General features: G+C 38.4%; 2 protein-coding genes across 2 annotated transcripts; one reads left to right on the top strand and one right to left on the bottom strand.

Annotated features, from left to right (window-relative positions):
* Positions 1-666: 666 nt before the first annotated feature.
* Positions 667-2130, top strand: LOC122087463 (protein EXORDIUM-like 3). Its single transcript, XM_042656614.1, has one exon. The coding sequence runs from the start codon at positions 739-741 to the stop codon at positions 1783-1785; it is 1047 nt and encodes a 348-aa protein (XP_042512548.1). The 5' UTR covers positions 667-738; the 3' UTR covers positions 1786-2130.
* Positions 2131-2941: 811 nt separating this feature from the next.
* On the bottom strand, positions 2942-27620 carry LOC122085466 (probable tRNA N6-adenosine threonylcarbamoyltransferase, mitochondrial). The gene is made up of 14 exons (XM_042653909.1): positions 27173-27620; positions 27027-27071; positions 23524-23598; positions 23325-23421; positions 22954-23044; positions 7627-7676; positions 6952-7142; positions 6700-6785; positions 5415-5490; positions 5239-5322; positions 5022-5136; positions 4638-4726; positions 3972-4145; positions 2942-3281 (listed from the first exon to the last, which is right to left on the bottom strand). Exons 1-13 carry the CDS (start codon positions 27458-27460, stop codon positions 4017-4019), a joined length of 1416 nt encoding a protein of 471 aa, XP_042509843.1. The 5' UTR covers positions 27461-27620; the 3' UTR covers positions 2942-3281; positions 3972-4016.

The following is a 27620-nucleotide window of genomic DNA, read 5'->3' as shown; positions in this document are numbered from 1 at the left end:
AGACCTAAGACCAAATTGAAACCAAGTTGAAACTGAAACTGAATCAAATTGGTAAAACACCAAAAAACAGTTTAAAATTCATTAAAAAAAATCAAAATTTACATAATTTTGAATAGAAAATCAAACTCAAATCAGTTAAAAAATCAAAACCAACCCAATTTCAATCCGATGCAAGAAATCAAAGTAAAATTGAAATCAAACCACACTGAAACTAAAAACAAAATTTTTTTATTGGTTTGATTTCAATTTCACGATTCCCATATTGAAGCAATTCAACCCGGACCAAATCTGGTCCAAACTGACCCATTGACACCTCTATATGTGTTTCTTTCTTCTCCCTTTTGAAAAGATGTGTCTGCCCTTCTTAAGTTCTCATATTATACCTCATCTGACATCCTCATTGGTGTTATTTGCTAGTTTAGCATATACCAGCAACACCTTTATTCTATTCAAAAAAAGAAAAAATGAATGAGAAATTGTTAGATATGTTACTGATAAACTGTAAGCTGACACTCATTATATCTATCTCTCTTTTCTCCTTGGTAAAATGACCTCCATATCCTTCCTCATCTCCATTGGTGGGTCCGCAAAGTAAGAAACGCTTTCCCTCCTTCCAAAAATCCCAACCTCTCTCACAGTTTCTGAGTCTCTATATAATTATATAAACCGAGAGGAGACGAAGTAGAGGTTGAAGAAGTAGGAGGAGAACTCTGTTCTGCTCAGCCCAGAAAAACTAACATGAGGCAGGGCAGTGTGTGCAGCCGGTGCCCGGCGCTGCTTCTCCTATTTGTACCCCTCCTCCTCTTCTTCACCATTCCGGTGACCGGGTGGCGGCCATGGCCAAACCAACGACCAAACACCCACAACACCACAGCTGATCTGGAGTTCGGAGGCTCAAAGAAATACGAGGGCTCCTCCGAGTTCATCCGTCTCAGGTACCACATGGGTCCAGTGCTTACCAACAACATCACTCTCCACACCATCTGGTATGGCCATTGGCAGAAATCCCAGAAACGCATCATACGTGGCTTCCTTAACTCTATCTCCGCTGTTGATACCAAACACCCCTCCGTTGCTGGCTGGTGGAAGACGGTCCAGCTCTACACCGACCAAACTGGATCCAACATCAGCCGTACCGTCCGGCTCGGCCAAGAGAAGAACGATCGTTTCTATTCTCAGGGCAAGTCCCTCACTCGCCTTTCCATTCAATCCGTCATCAAGACCGCCGTTACTGCTCGAACCAAACCCTTACCCATCAACCCCAAGAATGGTCTTTACCTGCTCTTCACCTCCGACGATGTTCAGGTTGAAGATTTCTGTAGTCAGATTTGTGGGTTCCATTACTTTACCTTCCCTTCAATCGTTGGATACACTTTACCTTTCGCTTGGGTAGGCAACTCTGCAACCCAGTGTGCAGGGGTGTGTGCTTACCCCTTTGCGGTGCCGTCGTACATTCCGAATCTGAAGCCGGTGAGATCACCAAACAGTGAAGTGGGTGTGGATGGGATGATAAGCGTGATAGCACACGAGATAGCGGAGCTGGCGACGAACCCATTAGTGAACGCGTGGTATGCAGGGCAAGATCCAAGTTTTCCGGTGGAAATCGCCGATCTGTGTGAAGGGATATATGGGACAGGAGGTGGAGGGTCTTATACAGGGCAAATGTTGGAGGGAGAAGATGGAGCAACCTACAACATGAATGGAGTAGGAAGGAGGTTCTTGGTTCAGTGGGTGTGGAATCCTGTTGTGAATTATTGCTCTGGTCCTAATGCACTCGATCAGTAGCAGCAGTAGGTAGTAGTACTACTACTACTTCATTTGTTACTTCTACAGTTCTACTGCTACCACTTATGTTGTTAGTAATGGTGGACTTCTGGTCTTGTGTTTGTTATTCAAAATTTCAAATTTCAAAAACCACACAAAAAAAAAAATCTTTTCTTTTTTTGGGGTGTGGGTGTGTTTTTCTGGGGGAGTGTATGCTGCCATTGGGGATTAGTGTGGGGATATCATGTACTCATGTCCAGTTGGGTTTCAGGATTATCAGTGGAGGTGATAAAAAAACGTTGAGTAAAAATAAGCATCTGCTACTCTCTGCTGTGTATAAAGAAAGAGGATTTTGCTTAGTTCAAAGCAGTTTTTAGCAAATATTAGGTATAAGCTGATGGTCCCCTTTCGCGCCTTTTTATTTTGTTGGGCTGTTAAGAGAGAATTTAGAGTAACGACAATTTGAGAGGACAATTTAGATATTTTAGAACTTTGACGTGGGAACTGGGAAAAGGGTAATCGTTAAAAATATCTTCAAGTGGGGTAATGAACCTTCATCATATTACTCTTATCGAAGAACTCTGCAACTTCTTTTTCACCGTCACTGCGAAGCCCAAGGGCCGACCATTGAAAAGAGAGTAAGAACAACTTTATTGAAGATAGAGAAGATAAAGTTTTCTTTTTTGAATATCTTGACCCCGAGGACCACAGCTGATTTTTGTGATGTATTGGGATCAAATCCCAATTTCACGGATATGTTCAAGGAGAAAGGGTTTTAAAAACTTGGATTAAAATATAATAAGTTTGGTAATACGAAGAAAGAATAACCTTTTTCTTTGACAAACAAAAATAGCAATCCGAAGAAGAATGCATAGATCAATCATTAAAAATGATAACAACAGTTGATTAAAGTGAAAAAATATCTTCTATCATAAGGGCTTCTGTTCTGAATGCCCCTCTTCTTTTGAAAAGAATGATACCCAGTCGTGTGCTCTTCTTGCACCCAGACACAGGTAGTGTTGGATGGCTTCATGCATGCTCACTTTGGCCTCGTGTTGGTACAGTGGCCACTTAACCAGGTAGTGTGAGAAGGACAATCAATTTCGATTAGTCACGTAACAAGAAAGTATCAATCGATGTCAAGAAAGAGAGAGAATGTGAGAGTTTCCCATTTGACTTGATGCGAAAACTTTTCCCAATATATATTGGGATTGTCTTTTTTGTTGAAATCGACCTTTAAGTTCCCTTGATCCATTAAATTTACAGATCCATATTCTCCAATAAGACTGCTAATAAGACGAATCAGCCATTTTCCCAAGTTGATCTTGATCAAGAAACAATGGACACTCTTTTTCTGCTTTGATTCTCTACCTAAAATTTCCAATGCTTAAAGTTTGAATGCTTCAATCATTGTTACCCTATGATCCCTCGCACTGGCCTTCTCAGCATCCTGAAGTTGCAGGTTTCAACTACCACGATCGTCTCCAGCTCTGGCTCGATCTACAGAGTTTTGGCATCTAAAATCACAAATTTGGCAGGCAGGCAGACTTGTTATTAGCATGATTTCACATATTTAACTCTTGATTATGACTAGACATTAGTAGCCATTCATCATGAAGCAGGGTGAATAATGGAGATTAAGATGCATTCAACACCTCTTGCAGCGTTGACCATACAAAAATGTCACTGGGATTTTTTTAATCACTAAGCTTGGCTTGCAGTCTGCTGCAATATTTCATTGTCCATTTCAAACTTCCAATGGAAAGCTATGGAACAGTTGGCCGACCCACTGCACCAAGACTGCAAACCCAAGTCAGGACATCAAAAACATCATCCATGCTCTACTCCCACAGAATGCCCATAGAACAATGTACCCAGAATTTCCTCATCTTTGCAATGCAAACTTAAATGCTGAAATATTTTTATCTGCAACTGCAATTCAATTGTTTGTGAGGCCATGGAGTGAGAACAACTGAAAATAAAAAATTCCTGCAATCTTTTCTTGCTCATCCGACTCTCATTCCACCACAAGAGGTTTGCACTTGCTTGCTCCATGCTCCATGCACATCCATGTTGCCCAAACTAATTTTATGTGATTTTTAGACTTTTGAGTACTGGCTTCAAAGTGTTTATGCACCATGATGTGCCTGGTTCAGAATCTGGAAGTGAAGACTATTTTTTACTAGAGAGACGATTTGAACACTCACCGCTTTTGAGTAATGTGATGAGTGGAGCTGCGGCATAGATTATGATTATTGTTGCAGAGAAGCTTGAATGATAGATGTAAGCGATGGATGTATCCGGGCTCTTCTCATCGAGCGAGCTTCACTTCTGCCTTCACTATATTCCTCCCCAAGTGGCCATCTTGGCCGCAAATCAAACTGTTACACATAAGCAACCCATCTTTTAAGTCAATGATGCATAGGAAGAAATTTAAGGGAATATCATTCCCCTCTCTCCCCCCCCCCCCCCCCACCAAAAAAAAAAAGGTACATGGTACCATCTCCAGATTTATTGGTCTACATCCACCCCACTTAAAGCTCGTAGACCAAACACAAGGTATTTGTCCAAGATAGGAAATCATTTTTCATTTTCTTTTGTAAATAGGTGAAGTTTTTTTGCTGTAAAGGATAAGTCTTTACCAGCCTAGTACCAGATCATTTCTCCAGCTTATAAAATATATGTGCAAAAATTGAAGAATAAGTTTTTCCCAAACAAAGTTTAGAAATAATCTCGACTTTGTAAAGCTAAATGTCCCATAAAATGGTGAAATATATTCACAAAATGTAACCTGGGGCAAGTAATTGTCAGCTAGCACAAAAGAAAGCAAAAATAGTACTATGGTAAAAGGTGATAGACAATAGACAACAGACCACAGAATCTTCTGGCTCATCAGGAGGCGGTGGCGGATCATATCTTCCCAAGCGAAAATGTTCAATGCCAGTCCAAGCAACCATAACACCTTTACAGAACAAAATCAGGACATTATCTTTTGAAGCAACAAGTACAAAATATATACTTCATGAGATAAATTATGATGATACTGTCATAACAGAGGAAATAGTACACATCAGAAACAAAACCAGAGAAAACTGTTAAAATTAATACCAAAAAATAAAACCTATAGTAAGGGAATCTTTCTACAAGCATAGAATCCCTTATTTGCTATAAAAATCCTCCTCGTTTTTTTCCCTGCCATTTGATACTTAAACAGTGCAATTCATATGGTGAGTAGAAACAGAAGACAAATCACCTACCATTGTCCGTACAAAGGTTTGGAGGAGGGCACACAAGTTGCAGACCCTTCTTCTTTACAACCTCATCAAGGCAAGTCCTAACATACTTATTTGAAGCAACACCTCCTGACACCACCTAAACAGAGTGGGAGAGTAACAAGACAAATGGGAAACTGTCAGCATATATAAGTTTGAAAATTGGCTGAAAAGTCTAATGAAGAGTTGTAATCAACTTCACCAAAAATTTAATAGAAGGTTCAAGATTCGATGCCCATTCAATTGCTCGCTCACACCTTTCTTCTAAATGCAGTACTGCAACTCGCTGCACAAAATAATTCTACAGGGATTGGTGTGCGTCAAGAATTCATAAGAAACATTTAAGTTATTTCATTAAACCAAAAACCACTATTGGACCTGGAAAGAAGCAGCTATATCTGCTCGGGTGCTTCTGTCTTTGCAGTTTAAAGAAGAAATTGGTATTTCATTATCGCTGCATTCAACCTATACACGCATCAATAGGCAGGAGGGTCGAATATAAGCAAGAAGAAATATAGGAATTCAACCACGAAGACTAACTGTTTACAGAGAAAACAAATTCAGATTCTCTTTGCAACATGTAAATATGTTACCGTAAGATTGTGCTTTTGCTTAGATTTGTATCAGTATTTAAAACATAATGGCATCATTCTATACCCCTTTTTTTATATGCTCCATTTCTATTTAAAGGCACTTGTTGGCATTTCTAGTTTACATTTGAGTGGATATGTTCTTCATAATTGCAGAAGAATAGGAATCAAGAAACTCCTTCCCCATATTTTGCACGTATTTTCCTCCATAAGTTTCAGATGTTAATTTCTTAATGTGCAACAAAATTAAAAGATATTTGTTCACTTTTTTATAATAGCTGGAGATCTGTTAATTAAAACATTACTCAAAAGTCCCAAAAGGAATAAATCAAGTAGACCCCCTCCCTATAGGGACTCTAATTAATCATCTGCTCTGCCATCCCATGGGGTAGATTTTATGAATGTGGCTCTTTCCCCAAGGAAAACTCTCTCCTTCCAAGTACTTAATATTTTCGCTAATTTATTTTATTTTATTTTTTGGGCAGATCTCTAAAGTTTCTACCTTTGAACATTATGAGGTTCCAAATCCACTCAAAACTGTGCAGGAATGATCCTCAGTCCATAATTGACCTTCAACCAGAATATTGGCCTCATCTGATCCTTTGATTTGCCGAAATGTCATTTCTCCAGATTCCGTTTTTTAAACCTACATTGCGATTTTGGTTCTCATGCTGGAATTCTATACCCAATCCTTAGGTGATTTGGATCCGCATTAAAAGGTGCAAATCATCTATTTCTTGATAATTTCCTATTGTGGATAGCTTCTGTAAAGTTACCTTCACATGCAAGTGATTGAATCTGTCCTTCCATCCTAACTACTAGTCAAATGGAGCCGTAGGCATTTAAGTACAATCATCAACATGAACCTATAATTTTAGCTGTTCATGTTTTTGTCTATTTTTTCCTCCATTTCACCCTTGTAAGTGGTCCCTTTATTTATATCCCTATTTTTCTCACAAATAAATTTCCTAATCCTGAAACATAGAAAACGAAATGAAGAAGACCACTGCGAGAAAACAAATCGTAGTCTCAGTTCTAATTGAAAAAATATACTTGTAAAGTAAATTACTTACACATTTCTGGATTCAATTGCCAGCCTCACTTGAGTCTTCAAACCAGCATAAGAGAAATTGCAATCCTTATGTTGCTTCATTGGGACCTATGAGAAAATTAAATTTGAACTCAACAGGGGGTGGAGCCAGGAAAAGAGCATAGTCATATATCATGAACTCTTCTATCCTCTGTCCATGTAAATCAAGAATAAAACCATTTCCCAAGAGAAGCTAGGAACAAGCTATCTTGAAGTCTCGAGGGAAAAAAATTACCGAGAATTTGACGGAGTGTGCATCACCTTCTTGAGCGAGCTCTTCCAGAGCTGGTCCACCACCTCTTCTCATATCAAGGCCAAGCCATCTTGCTGTCTTGTCATAGGCTTCACCAATTGCATCATCAATCGTTGTCCCAAGTTGTACATATTGGCCAACATCATGTGCAAGAATAAGGAGATTATGTCCTCCTAAGAACCAACACGGAAGGTGCAGAATTTGGTCAATTTTCATGATCACAAAAACATAGTTTTTCTTCTCCTTTGTATCTTTTTTAACAAATAACCATTTAGCAGGAGGGAAAAAGAAGGCATACAACCTGCAAGTCAAGCAACAAACAGAAGAAGAAAGCAGCAAAGCAAAGAAACAAACAAGAGAATGCAAGGAAATATATGATTCAGTAAACCAATTTATGTGAAAAAGAAGCAATATCATACTTCAAGAAATAGCATTTAAAGAAAATATTGCTAGATACTCTTATTCACTACTATTCATATAGTTGGGAATTAGGTATGTGAGTGAAAGCCATTGGTCTGTAAATGTGATTTAGGATGGTTTTACTATGCTAGCCTTCTTTAGGTAATGCAGAAATCCACACGAAGAGGGAAAAAAGTGAATTGAGGTTTGCAATAATCTAAAATACAGAATACAACCACCAGAATACAGATCATTCACCTGAAATTAGAAGGGCCAAGAATGGAAATCGCAACTCTTCCTCCATTAGCCTGACAAAAAGAAATATATAAAAAATAAGCATAATACAGGTCAACAGCAACACAAATTTGGATCCAGAAAGAATAACAGCTACATCGAGCAATTTAGAAAGTATCCACTGTTGTTCAATATTCACCGCTCCACACAATCTTCTGAAACTACAGAGAAGTGAATCAAAGGAACTGTATATGTACAGTTACATAAGTTTCACCCGTAATCACCTTATTCAACAACGAGCTTTCATTCATTGAAGTATGACAACCCACAAAAGGGAAAACAAAATTGCACGGAGATCACAACTGTGGCCATTAATGGAGACTTTTGCTCAAGAAATAAAGAGAATTGAGTAAAGATGAAAATAAGATCAGGAGAAGGCCGAGATAATCTCTTTGTGATATAGCTTATATAACAGAACCTAACAGAGGCTTCAACAGTGTCATTGAATGGATGAGGAATCCCAGATACTGTTCCATGGAGGTTTGCCATCTCATCCATGTCTATCATCTTGCCATCTGTTTAATCTCCATGTTTTCAAGGAAGAAAAAAAAAAATTCAGCTAATGGATTTCCAGCAGACTTGCTAACAAGTGGTGGTCAGATCGAAGCTATTGTAAGATGACCACAAAAGAAGAGAGATTCCTGAAGGAATTAGAAGCTATCAATTTGGAGAAAAATTGGATACGATGGATAGGGAAGGTAGCACAGGTAAATGAATAGTTAACTAATGAACTTCCAAAATATTTCTGAATTTAAACTGTGGCTTTGTAATGCTCAACCATTCTATGAGAATGAGACTGGAAGAAACTGATGCGACCCCGGGTTCCGACATGCAAATTTGGATCGTTATGGGCCCACAAGAATAATAAATAACACAAGTAAGAGTCTAGCAGAAAATATATAGATAGTCAGTTTGGACTCCATTTGGGCAAGATAATGGAATCAGGGATTTATCAATGAATGCAGGTTAAAGAGGAGGGGGCTTTAGTGGAACTTTAAAAATAAATTCCTCATTAACAAACCTAATGAATGCAAGCAATAATCACACCCCACGACTAGTTATTGAGTGAAACAAGGCTGCTGGATTTAGCTCTCGGGGGAGAGAGAGGTATGGGACTATGGGGTGATATTAGGGCTTTAGGTTTTAGGGATCAGGTCACCTAAAGGTGAGCAACCCATGCCTGAAATATCAGGCCCAACTGATCAGAGATGACGGAGTTGAAGGGATTTCTTCCCAGTTTAGCAGTTTCACCCAACAGGAATTATCAGTATAAACTAATGTATCTCAACAAAATCAAGGGATTCAATGGGAGAACAGAAACAGAAAAGAAGAAAGAAGAAGAATGGAAGTTAAGCTTACCGGAGAGGGAAGGAATCAAACTAGAGAGACAGAGAGAGAGAGAGAGAGAGAGAGAGAGAGAGACCACAGCAATGGTAAGTTCCGATAGTTCATATCCAATCCAATCCAATCTATCCTTCGATAGGGTTACATGGTAGCATATAAATAAGAATAGAAAGACTCCTAATTAGGTTCTGATGCAACACCGAAGGTCTACACCAGGAGGCACAAGAAGGTGGTCGACCCAAGTGGCTGACTGGGTCGACCAAATCTGGTCCAAGTCAGCCCACGATTTGGGCTGCTGATGGGGTTATTAGTTGCTTATTAAGTTTCTAAATTAGTTTCTATTTTCAGTCTTACATTAGCTTCTAATTTTTGTTCTAAGTAGTTTCTAATTTCAGCTTCAAATCTAGTTCCCTTTAACAGTTTCAGTTTTTAATAACTTATGCAATCAGTTTTAGTACCCCAAAATTAGTAATTTCTGAGTTACTATTTTTTTGTAAACCACCATCATGATTATAAATAAAGAGGAGGGCAGTATCATAGGCCCACGATTTTGAATTACAAAAAAAACTCTTATGCTGCTGCCATTGGTTTTCTCCATGGCTGTTCCTTATGTATGATCAAGGAAGAAGGACTTGGTGTGTGATCCGAGTGACTCCTTGCGGCGTGAAGTCTAGGAGGTCTGCTTCAATTTATTATTCACTTTAAGTTCTTCTATATTTTCAAGGTTTATCAAGGCGGCAAAATCAGGTATGTTAATTCTGAATCTGCCCAGAAATTTTCTGCAAAAATAGAGCTTCAGCCCTACTGGCAGAATCAGTTCTAGTTGTCGGATGCCTCTAATCTTTTGATCGATTGTTCCTCCCTATCCCAATAGAGTTCGACCCAAATTCTGGCTGATTCTGATCAGCCAGTTGTGAGTTATTAAAATTCTCCATATTTTTGTCTTCTAGTGGTTTGTAGTTTTTTACTTTTGAAATCGATGCTACTGCTGGTTTAAGTTACTGATTTCTGAACTGTTGTTCGTATATTCTGACAACTTGGCTATATTAGTAACCTTGTTTAGTCCTTGGTTAAGTTTTAAGGACTACTGCTGCTCTTATTTATTCTCTGTAATTCTGTTCCTGGAGGTTGGCTATTTTCTGGACTGTTATTTTAAGTTTGATTCTCTGCTATATATATTTGAGGCTGGTTTGGTTGTTCTTTGGTTTATAAGTTCCTGCCCAAAGAACAACCCAAACCAGCCCAAATATATATCAGAAATTAAACTCCAACAACAGTCCAGAAAACAGTATCAATTTCACAGAACAGCAACACAATGAATAAACAAAATCAGAAGCAGTCTTTGAACTAAACCAGGGGCTGTTTAAAGTACTAACAATCTTCAGTAATCAGAATATATAATCAGCAGACCAGGAATCAATAACCATATCAGTAGAAGCACCGATTTCAGAAATAGAAGGTCGCAGTCCACTAAAAGACAAGAATATGGAGATTTTTGATATCTCCCTAAAAACTACTCAGAAACAGTCCAAACTAAGGTCGATCCTTAGTGGCATAAGGAAGAACCTTCGACCAAAATCTGGGCTCAAACCGAGGACTGGAACTGCCCTTTTGAGAGAAGGCCGATTGGAACAAGTTGCAGAACTTCTGGGCAGCAGAATGAGAGATTACATATCTAGTTGCAGCGACAGTATTGGCTTGAATATAAATTGTAATGAAGAAAAAAGAAACACAATAAGATCCTCCTGGACTTCATGGCGCAAGGAGTCACCCGGATCAAACACCAAGTCCTTCTTCCTTAATCAGACACAAGGAACAACCCCAGCAGAGACCAGCGGCAGCAACAACATAGTTTTTCCAATAATCAAAATCGTGGCCTATGATACTACCCTCCTCTTTATTTATAATCATGATGGGGGCTTACAAAAAAATAGTAACTCATAAATTACTAATTCTGGGTTACTAAAACTGATTACATAAGTTACTAAAAACTGAAACTGTAAAAGGAAACTAGATCTGAAGCTGAAATTTGAAGCTAGTGTAAGACTGAAAATAGAAACTAATTTAGAAACTTAATAAGCAACTAATAACCCCATCAGCAGCCCAAATCGTGGGCTGACTTGGACCAGATCTGGTCGACCCAGTCAGCCACTTGGGTCAACCACCTTCTTGTGCCTCCTGGTGTAGACCTTCAGTGTTGCATCAGGTTCTAAAATTGAAACTGAAAAGAACTTCCTAATTTATCTAACTCCAACAAGACAATAAAAAAAATCAAATTATATAAATACCCTAAGAAAACCATGTGCATAACTGCATCAGAAACTTTAACTAATAATTCAATGTAAAGCTGTCTGCACTTTCAACCAACTTAATATTTTCATATTGCAGTATGAGCATGGCCATGATAAAATCTCTCATACTAAAAGTGTCCAAGCGGCAAGCCTCTGCCAATTACTTGGGGGCATCTACTTGAACCTACCTGGTTTTTTCATTCCACTCCAACATTCAACCTTAGAAGAAAGGCAATCATAACTTGTCAACAAGAAGTCCACTTCATCTCAAATGTGAAATAACCTAGAGGGGGGGTAGTGGAATTTTGACTTTTTTCGAAGTACTGTCCCAAATGTGATTATAAATAAGAAATGCAGAAGAAAATAGAACAAGCACAATCACACAACACCGAGAATTATAGTGGTTCAACTCAATCCGAGTCTAGTCCACTCCCTACAAGAATCCTCTTGTAAGGTATTCCACTAGTTCTCCCTTTCAGTACTGTAGACAGGGAAGAAAACATTTACAATCATTTTCACGGATAAGAGTATCCTTACAAATCCCCTTTACAGGCAGAGAGACGCCTTTACAATCTCTTTTGGAGGTAGAGAGACACCTTCCTCTTTTTCGGATAAGAGAATCCTTACAACCTAAAGTACAGTCTAGAATTGTAAAAACAGAAATAAATAAGTAGTGGAATAAGAGGAATACTTCAAGTGTGGTGCAAATGATAAGAATGAGAGATAAATGATGCACCTTTTGTAAAGTCCTCTTATGGCTTTGACTTGCACAGGAGAGAGTGGAGGACTTGATTGAGACTTGAGCCTTTTATTGGGATTAGAATAATCGAACAACTCAAGTAGGATAGAATAATCTTAATGACTATTGAATGCTTACAATAATTCTCTTAATGCTCTTTCTTAATTAATATTTAATTAAGAGCAGCTTGGGTATTTATATGTGAGCTTAGTGAAGCATTTTAGGTAGGAAATCAGGTTCTAAAGGTCATATTCTGGGACCACCAGTCGACCGCTATTGGTATTCGGTCGACCGGAAAGAGCCATTAAGGTAAAAAAAACTAGCCGTTGGAGCTTTTCCAGGGAGGCACTGGCAAACCGGGACTTTCTATCGGTCGACAGGATATGGTCTCGAACAGTTCCGGTCGATCAGGGCTTCCAGCAGATCGACCGCCTACATAACAGACTGTTTTGACAGAATATTGTCATACTAACATGTCGTCAGTGTTTTAGCCATAACTTTTTGGTCCGACCTCGAATTGACCTGAAATCCGTTGCATTGGAATCGTGACTCAATTTCCTATGACTTCTATGAAGGTTTCATCTCCTAATACCGACTTTAAGATTGTCCAAAATGCCCTTGAGTCAGGTTAATCTGTTTTCACAGAGTTTTACTAGAGCATATTGCACTCTACCACCTAAGGTCATTCTAGTATGATGCATGAGGTGCGTGCACATGCAATGTGTGTACAAATTACAAAATATATTCTATCCTATGGTCTTCATCTTGGGTCTTGATGTCTTCATCATTATGGGACTTGATGTCTTCATCTTCGGTCTTGAATGTCTTTATTATCTTGGGTCTTGAATGTCTTTAAGCTTCAAGGTCATGTCTGCATGAGTTCAAACCTTGATGTCTTGATTCGACCCTTCTAAGTGTTTCTTCAAACTAATTACACTTTCTTCAAGCTAATCACATTTTATCAAACCAAGTTAAAGATGTATGTTTGTTTGTTAACACCAAAACATAGCAAGGAGTGTGGACATGTTTCCCAACAATCTCCCCCTTTTTGGTGATGACAAACAAACACAGGCAATATAACCAAATACAAGAAATGACAGTAACATAGTGTAAAGTTCAATAAGATATTTTAATTCAGTGCCAGAAAAAATAAACAAGGATAGATACTTGTCATTTCCAGAAAGAGTAAACAAAGATAGCTATTATAAAGATAGATGTTTCTCCCCCTTTTGTCAATAGCAAAAAGGGAATCAAAACTACACAAGATATTAAAATGCTCCCCCCGAGTATGTGCCAAAAAAAATAAAATTAAACTAACATAACACGTAGAAAATTATCATAGGTTCAGCTTTGTATCTCAGAGTATTTCAGCAAAAAGTAATAGGAAAGACTAAAACAAAGACTAAGTTCCACAAGATAAGACAGAACAAGAGTTTATCGGTAAAGTAAAATTATATAAAAGGAGTAAGGACTCCTAATCCTCTGCATCCTCATCCTCTGCGTCCTCCGCTTCTTCTTCTTCTCTGTCATCTTCATCTTCCTCGTCTTCGAGTAGGAGCTTGAGAATCTCATTCTGCTCTCTTTCCATCTTCACCATTTGGGAAAGGATGATGTTCCCAACCTTCTGAAGATCGACAATGGTCGCATAGGCTGACGTATAATCACTTCCTTGTTGCTGTGGCTGGCAGGGTCCAGCATAAGTCTTTTTGGAGCCAGTGGTTTGCTTGGGAAGGAGGTGCATCTTGCAAATAGTGGAAAGATTGATCTCTTAAGGAAAAGGTTCAAATGATTCACCAGAAAAATCCACATGAAAGTGGTCCAGGATTTGGCAAATCATCCTTCCATAGGGAAGATTTCCCTTTTGAAGTCTGTCACCATGGATAATCATGGTTTTGAGCAGAATGTAAGGAAGATTGATGCTCACAGTCTTGCAAACACAGTAGGTGAGATAAGCATGGAATGGTGAGACTTCATCTCTATGACCACTCTTTGGTAGGATGTAGGAGATGATGAGATTTACAATCCTCCCTATATCGGTGAGTTCCTTAGCCTTAATCTTGTGAGTATTAACATATTCCTTCATGATGCTAGAGTATACACAATCAACATCCATGAATTGTTCTATATAGGTCTTAGGTTGGTAGTATTTGAGTTCCCCTGCCACAGAGATGTCTAGGATTTCTCCTAATATCAGAATGTCTATATCTATAGGAACTCCCTTAACATAGGAATGGACTAGAAGGTTGTCACCTTCACCAGAGAAAGTAAGGTTGCAAAAGAACATTTTGACTAGGTGGGGATAACAGTTGAACTCTAGTTTGAGAATGTTGCCCCATACCAAAGCATCAAATAGGTCTTTGATGTCATACCTGGACAAAGAGTCGGAATCTATGGTTCTACCTTGCTCTATGTGTCGAGAGATGTAGAGATCCCATGATTCTTGGGCAATGGAGGAGGAGAACCAGATATCTTTGTCAGAGGCCTTCCGTTTTTCCTTCTGAGCGACCGTCTTCTTGCCTCTGTGTGGGCGGTGAGAGTCCATGAGCAATGTCAGTTAGGGTTTTTGAGAGGGAAGGGAAAGGATCTTGAGAGATCTAGGTTAGAAATGGGTTCTAAGCTAGGGTTTTGGGAAAGGAATAGTCGAAATAGGGTTTTAGGCTAAAAGGGGTTTTTTAAATGAGACAAAATGGTTTAAAAAATCGATTTTAAAGGAGTTCGGAATCGATTTTTCGGCAGCACTGGTCGACTGATAATCCTTTCGGTCAAAGGCGATCGACTGGAAGATTTTAGGTGGTCGACCGGAAGATTCTAGAATTGCCTGAAAACCTAGAAAATTGTGAATTTTGAAGGGGTTTTTCAAGCTTGGTCTTTTGGAATAAATATGCATGAAAGAGTGTTTAATCTTTCAACCAAATGGATTGCAAATTCCAAGCTCCTTCCTTAAGAAACTAAAACGCTCTTCACCTAGCGGTTTAGTGAATATATCTGCGAGTTATTTCTCGGTTTCAATGTATTCTACAGAAACATCGCCATTTTGAATGGTGTCTCGCAGAAAGTGGTGTCGAATATCAATGTGCTTTGCCCTTGAGTGTAAAATGGGATTTTTACTCAAGTTTATGGCACTGGTGTTATCACACATGATTGGGCAAGATTTGAAACTCACTCCAAGGTCTTGGAGAGTATACTTCATCCAAAGGATTTGAGCACAGCATCTACCAGCTGCAACATATTCAACTTCGGTGATAGATAGAGCAACGGAGTTTTGTTTCTTACTAAACCAAGAGACAAGGCAAGAGCTGAGAAAGTGACAGGTACCACTGGTACTTTTTCTATCTATATGGCAGCCCGCGAAGTTAGCATCTGAAAAGCTGACTAAGTCAAGGGGTTGGTTTTTGAGGTACCATAACCCAACATCATAAGAACTTTTCAAATATTTAAAAATTCTTTTTACAGCTATGAGGTGAGATTTCTTGGGATCAGCTTGAAACCGAGCACATGCACATACACTGTACATGATGTCAGGTCTACTTGCCGTTAGATATAGAAGGCTCCCAATCATGCCTCTATATCTAGTTACATCCTCAGAAATGCCATCTTCATCCTTAGTTTCAAGGATGAGCTCATTAAAGTGTTTGAAGATTTTTTACTGTTAATGTCAAATTTCTTTAGCAGCTCCTTGGTGTACTTACTTTGGTTTATGAAAATTCCATTAACAGTTTGTTTTCTTTGAAGTCCAAGGAAGAAATTTAACTCTCCCATCATACTCATTTCAAATTCATTGCTCATCTTGCTACTAAAATCAGTACACATTCTCTCATTGGTTAAGCCAAAGATGATATCATCTACATAGATTTGAACAATGAGTATGTTATTCTTCAAGTTCTTCACGAACAGGGTTGTGTCAATCCTCCCCCTTGAGAAGCCACTTTCTATCAAGAAGGTACTTAATCTCTCATACCAAGCTCTAGGAGCTTGTTTGAGGTCATACAGGGCTTTCTCAAGTCTATAGACATGGTTTGGAAACTTAGGTCTTCAAAACCAGGGTTGAGCTACATAGACCTCTTCTTGAATGTATCCATTCAAGAAGGCACTTTTGACATTCATTTGATATAGTTGAAAGTCCTTCATACAAAAGCTAGTAGCATTCTAATGGACTCTAACCTTGCTACTAGTGCAAAGGTTTCATCATAGTCTATTCCCTCTTGCTGATTATACCCTTTGGCTACTAGTCTCGCTTTGTTTCTTACTATGTTCCCATCTTCATCCAGTTTATTGCGAAAGACCCATTTAGCACCAATGATGGTGTGGTGGTCAGGTTTTGGGACAAGTTCCCATACCTTGCTTCTTTTAAACTGGTGAAGTTCCTCTTGCATAGCAATAATCTAATCACTGTCTTTTAGTGCTTCTTCTATGTTCTTGGGTTCGATCATTGAGATAAATGCAGTGTGATTGCATACCTCTCAGGTTTTAGATCTAGTTTGGATTTCTCCATCTAGATCCCCTATTATGTTTTCTAAGAGATGATTCCTATGAGAGATGACTTCCTTAGGAGGTGTTTCTACCATTTTGGTGGTAACATCATTAGAATCATCAAGAGAGATATCATTTACTTTGTTCTTAAGCTCATCAAACATGGTATCATCATCATCAACAAGAGATTTGTTTAAGTTATTAGGCAATGATTCATCAAATCGTATATTTATGGATTCTTCAACCATTAATGACTTTTTATTAAAAACTCTATATGCCCTGCTGTTGAGTGAATATCCTAAGAATATTCCTTCATCAGATTTTGCATCGAATTTTCCAAGATGGTTTGTTTAAGATGAAACATTTACACCCAAAGACTCTAAAGTAGTCTACTTTTGGCATTTTACCAAAGTATAGTTCATAGGGGGTCTAGGAAAGTAAAGGTCTGAGAATTATCCTATTTAGTACATAACAAGCTGTATTTACAGCTTCAGCCCAAAAGTACTTAGGCAAGGAATACTCATTGAGCATAGTCCGAGCCGTCTCTTGTAGTGACCTGTTTTTCCTTTCAACAACCCCATTAGATTGAGGCGTTCTAGGAACAGAGAAATTATGATCAATTCCATACTTGTTGCAATATAAGTCAGATTGACTTATATTGTCAAATTCTCCTCCATGGTCACTCCTCACAGAGGTTATTGTATATCAGTTTTGATTTTGCAGTCTATTATATAGAGTTGCAAATTCATTGAAGGCGTCACATTTTTGTTTTTCAAAAAAACAGTCCAAGTGTATCTAGAGTAGTCATCAACGATTACAAAGGTATAATTTTTACCACTCATACTAGATACATTGATAGGTCCAAATAAGTCTAAATAAAGTAGTTCCAATTGTCTTAAGGAAGAGACAATATTCTTCGACTTATGGGAGACTTTGGTTTGTTTGCCTTTTTGACAAGCATCACATAAATTATCTATTTCATACTTGATTTTAGGGAGGTTCCTCACAAGATCCTTGGATGCAATGGTTTGAATCAACTTGACATTTACATGTCCAAGTCTTCTATGCCATAATGATGCCTCACTATGGTTAGAAACCAAGCATGCATTCAAGGAACTTGATTCGTCAAGCATACAAACATAGATATTGTTTTTCCTAGACCCTTTTAGAATTAGATTATCATTTGCATCTTTAATGCAACAATGAGAGACATTAAATTCTACTTTGTACCCAATGCTATAGAACTAACTTACACTTAGGAGGTTATAATTCAGATTTTTCACAAAGTAAACATTTGAGATTGAAATACCTCCAAGTCTTATTTTTCCAATACCAGCAATTTTTCCTTTGATGTCATCTCCAAAGGAGACCCATCCTCCGTCGTAGTCCCGTAAGCTTGAGAATAGGTTCTTATTGGATGTCATATGTTTGTAGCATCCACTGCCGATTACCCATTCAGCTTCCACCTTATTCTTCAAGCACACCTATAGCAGAAATTCAATCGTACATTGGTCCCCATAATCTCATGGGTCCATTATTATTAGTGTCAAACTTTCCTACTGGAACCCAAATGGTTTTGTACTTTTTAAGTCTTTGGTTCTGCCTTTAGGATGACTTTGGGTTTCTTTTGGTCCTCTGATGTTCATAAGATCCATTTGATCTTTGAGGAGTATAGTATCTTTGAGGTCTATAGGATCCTTGGTTTTGGTATTTCCCTTGTGGTCTATAAGTCTCCTGAGGGTAGTTCTCATACCCTTGGTATTGTCTTTGGGGCCTCTCAATAGAGTATTCTCTTTAAGGTTGGGATTTTCTATACCTAGGCATAGGTCTAAAGTCTTCTTGAGACCTATATTGCCTTCTTAGGGGTGTGTAATAGTAAACATGGCTAACTCTTGGTTTCTCAGTTTGAGAGTTGGGGTTCTTTCTTTTCTTAGAGTGACACTAGTTTATGGAATGTCCTGTCTTTTTGCAAAAACCACATTTGATGTAAGAGGTGGATGGTTGGTTTCTTTGGTCACCCCATCTTGGATTCTCACTTTGTTTTTCTTTTCTCCTAGATAGATTTTGTCCATTATAACCCAGTCCTTCTCTTTCATTTGGACCTTTCCTTTGAGATCCAAGAAGATTGTCAAGGTAATGTAGGAATAGGTTTGACAAGCCAAACTAGACCCAAACAACAGGATCTTGTAAACCAAAGAACAACCAAAATTCACCCAACAGTAGTCAACACAACAGTCCAGTACTAGTCAGCCAACAGTCCTTAGAACCCAGAATTATCAAACTCAGAATCTGGAATTTTGAGAGTAGAGTTTGCACTAACAAATAGGATATCAAGTAACAGAAATAGAGTATGAATAAAATATGATCAAAGCCAAAACATCACCAGAATAGACAAATCAAATCAAGACTCAATTCTGGACAGCAGGATCTGAAACCTGACCATCGATTCTAATACTTCAGAAACTTCAGCAGTAGATGTTTAAGGAACAAGTAGCAAGTCTAAATACTGATTAAAAGGTCTAATCCCTTGAGAAAATATAAGCAACAACCAACCTCGACAGGAATCAGAAATCAGACAAGAATTTCTGGGCAGAATCCATTATCGGTCAGGACTGCAGATCACTACACAGCAACTGAACCAGAGGTCTGATCTGCCTCAAAATTGGATCGAGTCCCCTTCTTAATGGTCCTAACAATCGACCAAAATCTCAAAGCAATCGGGTGGCCAGAACTCCAAAATAGACTAAGTCAACAGAATAGGAAACAGAGAGCTTAACCCAGAAATTTCTGCAGAAAAATTTAGATTACTTACCTAGTTTGAAGAACCTTGCAATTACCTTTGAAAAGAAAGAAAGAATAGTTGCAGAGACCTCTTGGACTTCACGCCGCAAAGAGTCAATTGGATCAAACACCAATTCCTTCAGCCTTGATCAAACACAAGACAACTCTTCATGAAGAAGACAATAGCAACAGCTATTATTTTTTTATCAAAATCATTCTAGGCTTTTAGAAGCCTCCTCTTCTTTATTTATAATGTTAATGGGGGAGGGAATTACAAAATAGAAGGTTCCTCAAAAAGGAAACCAAATATTCTCCCAATACAATAGTTACTAAAAACTGAAATTAGAAACTAGTTGAAAAAAGAAACTAACTGCTAATGACTTGACTCAATTAATAACTTGACTCCTAAAGAAACAAATATAACTCAAATCAAGCCCAACTAAAAAAAGAAACTAATGAAAATGGAAACTAACTAGTAATCCCGTACTCAATCTCAGAGCCCCCCTTTTAGATTCATAAAAGTGGTCTATTACACTCAAAACACATGGGATTAACGGCCTAACATGTATGGAACCCAACCCTAGGCTTATTCCTGATAAAACAAGCCTATTTTGGTAATTAATCTGCATCACAAAGTTCCTTTGCCCTTGGGCGAAGGTGCAAAAGGTGGAGTTCAACTTAATGTTTTCTTTCTCCAGTCCACTGGCCTTTGAGGTTAGTGATCCACTCTCTTATTGAGTGTGTCAACCTCTTTTTCAAGTTCTTTCTTATTAGATTCTAATTTGAGACTTTCTTCATACAAGGCCTCGAAGGCTTCTTGAAGTTCCTCATTAGAGTCCCTAATTAAGGATTCAGGTTGAGTTTGGCATACCTCTTGTTCTTCATCTCCAATAGCCATCAAGGCGAGGTTGGCAACTTCTTCTTTAAATTCGCTTTTCTCCTCTTCATCACTTGATTCCCATGTGGCTGCATAAGCCTTCTTCTTTGGTGCATTCGGTTCTGAAGTGTCCAAGCTTTCTGCACTCAAAACATACTATATCTTTAGAAGAGATTTCCTTGGGTTTAATTTTAGATTTACCTTTTTCCCCAAAGATTTATCTCCGTAGGATTTGTTCTTGTGTGAAAATCTTTCTTTCTTTTTGAGGAACTTGTTGAACTTCCTCATGATGAGTGAAATTTCTTTGTCTATATCGAATTCTTCACCTTCTTCATCATCGCTTACATATTCGATAGTCTGAGATGACTTTAGAGCTATGGTTCTCTTTTTGTTCTTAGGATTTGGTTTGTCGGCATTCAACTCTACTTCATGAGTTTATAAAGATCCAAGCAAGTAGTCCAAAGAAATTTTCGTCAAGTCTTTGGCTTCTTCTATTGCGGTTTTCTTGGGTTTCCAAGCTTGCAGGCAAGGCTCTTAAGATTTTCCTAACTTTTTCAGCGTTAATGTAAGTTTTACCTAAACTTTTGAGACTGTTCACAATGTCAGTAAATCTTGTAAACATAGAAGTTATTGACTCATTTTCTTTCATAAAAAAGGATTCATAATCAGAAACAAGTTGGTTTACCTTTCTTTACTTTACCTCTGTTGGACCTTCATGTGTGACAAGAAGCATATCCCAAATCTCTTTTGCTGTGTCACATGCTATGACTCGGTTGAACTCTTGTTCGTTGAGGGCACACTGAAGGAACGCGATTGCACGAAAGTTATATTGGATGAAAGTGATGTCCTCAGCTGTCCATTCCCCTTCATCTTTTGGTACTGTCTTTCCATCAACTATTTTGGTGATGGTGTATGGTCCATTCTCTATGGCTCTCCATATAAGGATGCTATGACCACACACAAAGTTTTTGAATCTGCACTTCCAGAAGGAAAAGTTCTCCCATTAAAGTAAGGGGGTCTCGAGGCGTTCATGCCTTCTGGTGGTCCTTAGAATGTGGCCATGGTCTTTGACTCACTTTTAAGACAATATAGTCTTAAACAAATTGAGTTCCCGCTCTGATACCAATTGAAATAACCTAGAGGGAGGATGAATAGGTTATACTAGTGGAATTTTAACTTTTTTCGAAGTACTGTCCCAAATGTGATTGTAAATAAGAAATGCGGAATAAAATAGAACAAGCACAATCACACAACACCGAGAATTATAGTGGTTCAACTCAATCTGAGTCTAGTCCACTCCCTACAAGAATCCTCTTGTAAGCTATTCCACTAGTTCTCCCTTTCAGTACGGTAGGTAAGGAAGAAAACCTTTACAATCATTTTTACAGATAAGAGTATCCTTACAAATCCCCTTTACAGGCAGAGAGACGCCTTTACAATCTCTTTTGGAGGTAGAGAGACACCTTCCTCTTTTTAGGATAAGAGAATCTTTACAACCCTAAGTACAGTCTAGAATTGTAAAAACAAAAATAAATAAGAAGTAGTGGAATAAGAGGAATACCTCAAGTGTGGTGCAAATGATAAGAATGAGAGATGATAATGCACCTTTTGTAAAGTCCTCTCTTGTGGCTTTGACTTGCACAGGAGAGAGTGGAGGACTTGATTGAGACTTGAGCCTTTTGTTGGGATTAGAATAATCGAACAGCTCAAGTAGGATAGAATAATCTTAATGACTCTTGAATGCTTACAATAATTCTCTTAATGCTTTTTCTTAATTAATATTTAATTAAAAGCGGCTTGGATATTTATAGGTGAGCTTAGTGAAGCATTTTAGGCAGGAAATCAGGCTCTAACGGTCGTATTCTGGGACCACCAGTCGACCGCCATTGGTATCTAATCAACCGGAAAGAGCCATTGAGGTAAAAAAAACTAGCCGTTGGAGCTTTTCTAGGGAGGCACGGGTCGACCGAGACTTTCTACCGGTCGATCGGATATGGTTTCGGACAGTTTCGGTCGACCAGGGCTTCCATCCGGTCGACTGCCAACATGACAGACTATTTTGACAGAATGCTGTCATTCTGACCAGTCATCAGTGTTTTGACCATAACTTTTCGCTCCGACCTCGGATTGACCTGAAATCCGTTGCGTTGGAATCGTGACTCAATTTCCTACAACTTCTATGAAGGTTTCATCTCCTGATACCGACTTTAAGATTGTCCAAAATTCCCTTGAATCAGGTTAATCTGTTTTCACAAAATTTTAATAGAGCATATTGCACTCTACCACCTAAGGTCATTCCAGTATGATGCATGAGGTGCGTGCGCATGCAATGTGTGTACAAATTACAAAATATATTCTCTATCCTATGGTCTTCATCTTAGGTCTTGATGTCTTCATCATTATGGGTCTTGATGTCTTCATCATCGGTCTTGAATGTCTTTATTATCTTGGGTCTTGAATGTCTTTAAGCTTCCAGGTCATGTCTGCATGAGTTCAAACCTTGATGTCTTGATTCGACCTTTCTAAGTGTTTCTTCAAACTAATTACACTTTCTTCAAGCAAATCACATTTTATCAACCAAGTTAAAGACGTATGTTTGTTTGTTAACACCAAAACATAGCAAGGAGTGTGGACATGTTTCCCAACAAAATGAATATTTATGGCATGAACATTATCAAATTTAAAATATAATTTTCAAAACTATTGATGATCCCCTTGTGTAAATCATCATATTTCACTAGAATCGGATGTTTAATAACCATGGGACTGAACTGTAACTGTGCAAATACCTGGCAACCAAAGCATGAGCTTCCATGTGATGAACACCAACAATTGGTAGATTGAATTTCCCAGCAACTTTCCGAGCTTTCCGAACACCAACTGCATTAGAATATCAGAAATAAATTTCAGAGTTTTCTTTTTTACAGATTAATACTACCTAAGTAGATTTGAGAGAGTCTTGACAGAAGAAGCGCTCTCGAACTAATCCTGAAGTTAACTTTTAGATAAACAATTAACCAAATAGAAACATCATTAATAGTGCTCCTAGCCAATATTTATACTATTTCGAGGGTTCCACTAAAGAGAAAGTAAAAGATATAAAGTGCGTTTAGAAAAACATCATAATGTAACAGGAACACAGAGACAGTAGCCACATTACCACGTAGACATAGGCTTAAACCCGGGCCAATAGTAACAGCTACTGCAGAAAGATCCATCTCAGCCAAATTTGCTTCTTCAAGTGCTTGTTGAACTACCTGGAAGAAGACAAATAAATTATGGCCTAAACAGTGTAGCATATCATGCAATGGAATACCAAGAAGTCCCACTTTCACATCTCAACTTTTTAAATACAATACCTGATCAATAACTTGTGAGTGTGCTTCTTCTGCCATTTTAGGAGCAACACCTCCATACCGTGCAATTAAATCTGCCTAATGAATGAAACAATAAATTTAGCTCACTATTGACTCTACAGCCATATTTTAGAGTAAAACTTTTTACAGACAACTTAACAGAAAAAGAACAGAAACAAGCCTTCTTCCCCCCCCCCCCCTGTTAGAAACAGAAATAAGTAAGCAAGTTGCATAAAATCAGGAAACTTGTTTCTCACACATAGCCTAACTAGTCTCAAAATCAATAAGATTTTACTCATAATTTCCCATTTATTAACCCATCAGAGGGTCACCTATGCATTTCAACCATTATTTTATTTCTTCCGGGATTTAAGTGTAACCTTGACTGCCATGATGGAGAAAGTTGAAATAAAATGCAGTTTGTTGAGTCTGCCATTGTGATGGGCCACTTTAATGAGCCTATAATATGCCTAGAAGGTAGGCCTGCGAATTAATTAGTTAAGTGTCTTTAATTCTTTATTTTAACTATTATTAAGTGTTTTAGTTAGGCTGGATTAGGTTTCTATAAGCCTAGGGCAGTTTTAAGTTGGCATCCTTCATAAATTTAGTTTCCTAGCCAGTTTATATTACCTTATTAGTTAAGGGTTGGTTTAGGCCTTTCATTATTAGTGTTTGAGTCTGTTTTTGAGTCTTCTATGTAAGTTTGTAAGAGGGCCTAGGGGTGCAACAGGGCCGGGTTGGGCTGGGTTTCTTAAAACCCTAGCCCAACCCTGAGTCCCCTTAACTGGGCCCAAACCCACCCTGGCCCTAACTCAGGGCCGCAAAACTTCAACCCTGGCCCTACCCTTCAGGGTTCAGCCCAACCTTACCCGCCCTGATTGGCCCTGATTTTTCAAGGTCGGGCTGAGATGACCCTGACCCTAACCTTGGTTTGCCATCAAGGGCTGGGTATATCCTAACCTTGACCCTGCAAAACATGAAATAACTTAAAAATAAAAAAATATTCATAATAAAGAGGAGATAAAAAATACAAAGTTACAAATTTCTTAGTAAAAAAAGCAAGAGAGATTTTTTTTTTTGGTAAAAAAAAGCAAGAGAGATCGGTGAGAAGATATATTAGGAGTTTTGAGGTGTCGACTCAATGTCAAACAATATATAAAATTAGGTTAAATTCAGAGTTAACATCAGGGTCAACATCAGGGGCAAAAATCAGGGCCGGGTTCTGGGCGGGCCAAAGACATCAACCCTTACCAAACCTGACCCTGACTCAGGGTCGGGCTGGCCCTCAGGGCTAAAATTTTTAGGTCGATACTTGTTCAGGATCAGGGCCGGCCAAGGGCGGGTTCGGGCCGTCAGGGCCAAACTTGCACCCCTAAGAGGGCCCAGCCATGAGCCATGTACATGAATTTTATTAATGAAATTTGGGCTCGAGTCTTTTCTTTATTCTGTGAGATACAGATTTGCTATGAGATTCAGCATTATGTTGGTGGGAAGGAAAAAGTAGCCGGTGGGATTCTAGTCGAGAGTAGGTGGGATGCCTATGTCATATCTTCTTCTCCTTCATTCTTCTCCTCCACTAACCATTTAAAGTACTGTTCCTGATTTATTTTTGGTATCCCAATATATTAAAACTCTTCTATTTTGGGGTCAACACATCTGAGATTTCAGTTCAGATACATCAACTGCAGGACATTCTACACCTGCTTATGGTTTCAGGTTTTAGAGGTTTCAGATCAGAAGTCAATCGAGTACAGTCCCATAAATCTGGAACTCTTCCCATCCATATCTCATTTCTGTGCCTATTTACTACATTAACTTACTGTTAATCATTATTAATTGCACTTTGAAATTTGGTCTATTTGAGTTTTGCAGTAACCGTTCTTATCTCCCATGATCTCAGGGTTTTTTGGGTATCCTATTTCAAGTAGGATTAACATATAACTTAAGACTGTCCATCAGATTTCAGCCAGATTTTGGGAAACCATTTTTCTCCATGTAATTGACCTTCGACCAGCTTTTGGACCATATATGAATTTTTAATTTGCTGTAATTAAATTTATTTTTAAATCCAGTTTCTAAACCTGTCACCATGATTCTGGTTTTCGACTGAGTTTCTGAACCCAAGTTTCTAAATCTAATCCCTTAGGCTTCTAGAAACCCATTTCTCTTATGGAAAAGAGTCAAAGAAACTCCTCCAACCAAGCAATTACCTGCAACATCACTTGATCACAACTCCTGAGCTCAAGCCACGTTACATGAATCATTCAAACACTTTCTAATGGTTCCTATTAAGCCTTTATTCAGATAACTCCTACAAATGCGACACGTGTCTTAAGATAATGTCGAAATGCAACAGAAGAACATCGGATGGCTGTGGAATGCATTTTAATTCAGTAGGGGATAAACGTTACCCGCTGAACCTTGTGTTGAATAGTATACTAGTACAACAAAAAAATGGAAAATCTGTTCCGAAGATTGTAAATATCACCATAGTTCACCATGTGCATAAGTAGCAAAACTACTGAAATCAATTGCCAAAGAACTAATATTAATATTGCCACTTTTGGAGTATTCAATGGCATTAGAGTTAGCAAGGGCCTGCTCATTATATATGGATACAAATGCTAGTGAAACACAAATTATTATAACAGAAAGGTCAAATCAACTGAACTGAACCATTAACATCAAAACCAACAAGGGCCATATTGGTTCAACCCCCCTCTCCTCTTCCTCTCTTGAACACTTAGGACCACAAGAAATTGTTCAAAGGCTTAAAGAAAAGTAGTAGAGTATGAATTGATCAGAGGAGGTTAAGTTTAAACTAAATAAGGAAACAGACTTTGGGAGACAATGAAGGGGCATTAACAGGTATTGGTTCTAGGGAGCCAAGGACCTTGAAAAAATCCGTTATTTCGTTGAAGCATAGTGAGGAGGTGACTGAACAAGTTGGGTTGAGCCATAATATGGAGGTCCCATCAAGTTGATAATATAGAGGGTACACATTTGGATCCTTCAAAAGAAGCGTCAGAGTCAAATGATGACAGTGGTGCTGCAGTATTTAGAAACCTGACCCATTCAGTAGTGAGGAACTTTCTACGAAAAAATCATCACATGAAAAGTGCCCCATATTTTCTTCAATCTCGAGATTGGACTACTTAACTTTTTTATAGCATCTTTTCCCAATTGCTAAAGCTTTTCTTTCTATATTACAAGAATTGTGCTACAGGATTTGTCCTGTTTGATTTAGGGACCTCTCCTCCTTTCTTTTGGTCTGTCCAAAGAAGGTTGTAGGGGTTGCCTTTCTCTATGCTTTTATGTTTTTTCTTTTATCTTAATACATACAATACATACAAGTTACCTAAAAAAAAAAAGTATTGGTTCTAGGAAACTACATCATCGTGATAGGGAAAATTTCCCCACCATACGCAACCTATTAGGAGAAACAAAATCCGCCAACATTCAGAGCTCAACCCAGTAAACCAAAAAGGGAAAAAGAACGGATATACCTGAGAAGACACAACTTGGCTAAGGATTTCTCCGTTGCCTCGAACCTGAACGATTAGAAACTATAATTAATCCCACATAAATCAAATATCCAGAACAGAACTTTGAAGGGAAGTTAAGAAAGACGATAAATATCAAGAGAGCTTACGACAGCGGCGGCGGTGTCATCGCAACTAGTCTCAATGCCAAGAACAACCAAATCTTTATCAGTTCCTGAAGTTCCATTCTGGACCTTTGAGGAATTGAGACTGGAAATAGAGAAACAAACTGCACGAGAACCCAAGGAAGAAATCACAGGCGATAGAGTGGGTCGTTGTATTCGATTTTGTGGTCTCAGGCAGGTCAAGGACCGACGACCTGTGTGAGGAAGAGAACGTTTCAGAAGCAAATTAAAGCGGGAAACTGTGGGAGTGAAGGCCAGTACAAAGGCCACCATTTTCTTTCGGCTTCCCACGAAGAAGCTCTACTGACACAAGAAGGTTAGCCACTGAGAGGCTGAGAGCAGGCTGTCCGGAGGAGAGAAGAGAGGCTTTTGGTGACATTTTTTTTTTTTTTTTTTTTGGGTAACGTTTTAGTGAATCTTTGTGGGAGTACGA

Source organism: Macadamia integrifolia, chromosome 8 (genome assembly GCF_013358625.1).
Source record: "Macadamia integrifolia cultivar HAES 741 chromosome 8, SCU_Mint_v3, whole genome shotgun sequence".
In the NCBI taxonomy this organism is placed as follows: domain Eukaryota; kingdom Viridiplantae; phylum Streptophyta; class Magnoliopsida; order Proteales; family Proteaceae; genus Macadamia; species Macadamia integrifolia.
The sequence above is the reverse complement of the archived record's forward strand: the minus strand, read 5'-3'. Positions and strand labels throughout refer to the sequence as shown.